Here is a 3024-nt window from a genome sequence, read left to right on the forward strand (position 1 = left end):
CTTCACTCCCAATTTCTCCTCTGCACTCAGTCGAGCAAGACAGCTGTTTGGATCTCTGATCAACTCTTGCGGATTCCCATCCTCCACCACTTTGCCCTCGGAGAGCACCAAGACGCGGTCGCACAAATCCAGCACCGTGGACATGCGATGTGCGATGGTGATCACAGTGGCATGCTTGAACGCTCTGGCCAAGGTGCGACGCATCAGAGCGTCTGTGGTCATATCTAAGGATGCCGTTGCTTCATCCACGCACACAATTTTAGTTCGTTTAAGCAGGCCACGACACAGGCAAAGAAGCTGTCTTTGCCCGACCGAGAAGTTTCTTCCGTTCTCTTCTACGTTCACAGCCAAACATTGCGTCATATATCGGGGAGACAGAGATTTCGCTTCCTTCTGATGATTGGGAGTATCGACATCAGTTATCGTGTCCAAAAGGAAGTCTTCAAGATGACAAGCCTGCATAGCCGCGCAAAGCTCGGCGTCAGAATACTCTTCCTTCGGATCCAAATTACTGCGGACGGTACCAGTAAAAAGAGCAGGCGATTGCGGAATAATGGCCATAGAGGAACGAAGGCGCTTTAGAGGAACACTTTGAACGGACAATCCATCGATTATAATTGTGCCACATTCCCAGGGAACGAGTCGAAATATTGAAGACAATAGAGTAGTCTTTCCACTTCCAGTTCGACCACACAATCCGACCTTCTCGCCCGGTTCGATTGTAAAATTAAGCCGGTCCAAAGCTGGTGGCCACGTCGGGTGGTAGCGAAGCGTGAGGTCGTGGACAGCAAGTCTGCCGTTTTGAGGCCATGAGGGGGGTACCTCCACTGCGACTCCAGCATTCTCTTCGCACCCCTTGCCGATCATTGTACTGAAAACGACGTCGGGCTCAGGGGGCTCGGTCGTATACTCATGCACCCGTTCCACTGCTACCATTTCTTTTTCTGTCTCTGTATACGCATTCAGAAGACCACTCAAATTACCCACAAGCGGCCATGTGTAACTTAGCGACAATCCAATCAGTCCCGCTGATACTGGGTGATCGATCACACATGATCCCACTGCCCAGACCGCCACTGATGCCACAACCAACAGGCCAAACACTTGCAGCCTGAAGCCCAGCCACTGGGACGCAGCATTTCCTATAAATCCTACCCGTTGATTGGCATCCATCATCTCGATACTTCGGCCTATGAAGGCGTCCGTGGCACCAAAAGCGCGCACTGTTGAAGCCCCACTTATTGTTTCGCTGAAGTGGGAGAGCAAAGGGGACCTTGAAACGGCATCCAGACGCTTGAGCTCCCGAGAGGACGCTCTGTAGAAGGTTTGAAGGCGTTGATAAACGATAGCAACTAGCACCAAGACTGCCACACTCCACGGAGAGGCGAAGAGAAGAACAATTGCTGTGCCAATGAGCCCCACACCTTGTGCAAGAAAAATGTTCAGCATGAAAGGAAGGGAATCGTCGATGATATACGTGTCCTGTGCGAAACGATTCAAGACTCGACCCACAGGATGGGCTTCGAAAAACGCCATGGGGGCGCCAAGGACTGCTCGAAGAAGCTGATCATGCAGTCGGCGGGCCGCACGGAGGCCCCCGTAGGCGAAAAGGAATGAACGAAGGAAGGTGAACAGACTATTGATGACCGCAATTGTTCCAGACACGACCAAAAATTTTTGAGGTGTGTAATCACTGGTATGGCTCGACCATAGACTCAGCCAGTAAGTGAAAGCGTTGGCCGAGAGTTGCATGCCGGATAAACAGATGAGGAGTCCTGCAGTCAAACCGTGACCCATACCTCTCCTGTAGTACTTCAGCACGCTGTATTTCACGTGGCCCATCTCTCGATTCTCTTCCTGCGCTAATGCCATCGGCGCGTCGACTGCACCGGCTGTATCCACCAATGACAAATTTTCCTTGGAGGCGGGCAATGTTAATAAATGTGGCTTTGGTGTATCAGAAAGGTGCGTGGTAAGGGCACCGGGCTGGATTTCAAAGCCGCCATTACCTGTAGCATCTCCTGTCAGTGCTACACTTTTGTCCGGCTTTGCTCTGAACCGGAGTCTCTCCACCATTCGCCCCGCCTGCATCCTGATCACCGAGTCACACTTGCCCAAAAGAGGGAGCGCGTGGGAGACTATCACCACCGTGGCCCCCTCTCGTCGCATCATTCCATACACCGCCTCGCGGGCCACATGCCAAGCCGTCTGACCGTCCAGTCCGCTGAAGGGGTCGTCCAATAGATACAAATCCGCTTTACTGTAGAGTGCCCGAGCCAGTGCCACTCGCAAGCGCTGACCCCCGCTCAAAGTCCCTCCACGCTCTCCAATCTCAGTCTGGTCTCCGTCAGGCAGCGTCTTCAAGTCCGGAAGCAGGGCACAGGCCTGCAACACGGCTTGAAATCGGACCCCATCATAAGGCAGCCCAAACACAATGTTGTCTCGGACGCTGCCACGCTGCAACCAGGGTTTTTGTGCAACATACGCCCGTCGACGAGCACGAAGGATCACACGACTGCCGGGGCTCGCGAAAGTTTCGCCCAACAGGGCCGCCAAGAGGGTGGATTTACCTGAACCAATCTTTCCATAAATGCCCACGATCTCTCCCCAGGATACACAAAATCGTAGATCAGGGATTTCGAAAACAGAGGAGGGAGTAGTCAAGGAGCCAAAGTCAGCGGATTCATCGATTGAGCTCCTGGGGCCAATATCTACGGACGAATCTAAGTTCAATTCGGCGTGTGCTTCCATCGTCTCAATATCCAACTCACGTACAGGCAATGGCGCAGTTCTGAACATCTCATCGGTGCTCAGCGATGTGCATCGCTGCTGCTTGTCTAGACCAGCCTCGTTCACCGGCGCAGCTACTTCTTTCCAATTTGGGCCCCTATGATCGCTTACATCCCAGGCAAAAGATCCATTAGCCTCGATAGCTAGCACCCCTCTTTCTGCATTTGCCAAAGGTGCATAACATTTTCCCGAATGCCCTTTTCCGTGCGGCCCTGCCTCCTCAATTACCACGTG

General features: G+C 52.9%; 1 protein-coding gene across 1 annotated transcript; it reads right to left on the reverse strand.

The window, feature by feature from the left end:
- Positions 1-219: 219 nt before the first annotated feature.
- On the reverse strand, positions 220-379 carry NGA_2061820 (uncharacterized protein; the record flags this gene model as incomplete). Its single annotated transcript, XM_005854390.1, has 1 exon — positions 220-379. A coding segment is annotated over one exon (160 nt), but the record flags the coding sequence as incomplete, so codon positions are not given.
- Between the last annotated feature and the right edge of the window lie 2645 nt (positions 380-3024).

This window comes from Nannochloropsis gaditana (genome assembly GCF_000240725.1).
Source record: "Nannochloropsis gaditana CCMP526 unplaced genomic scaffold scaffold522, whole genome shotgun sequence".
Lineage (NCBI taxonomy): Eukaryota > Eustigmatophyceae > Eustigmatales > Monodopsidaceae > Microchloropsis > Microchloropsis gaditana.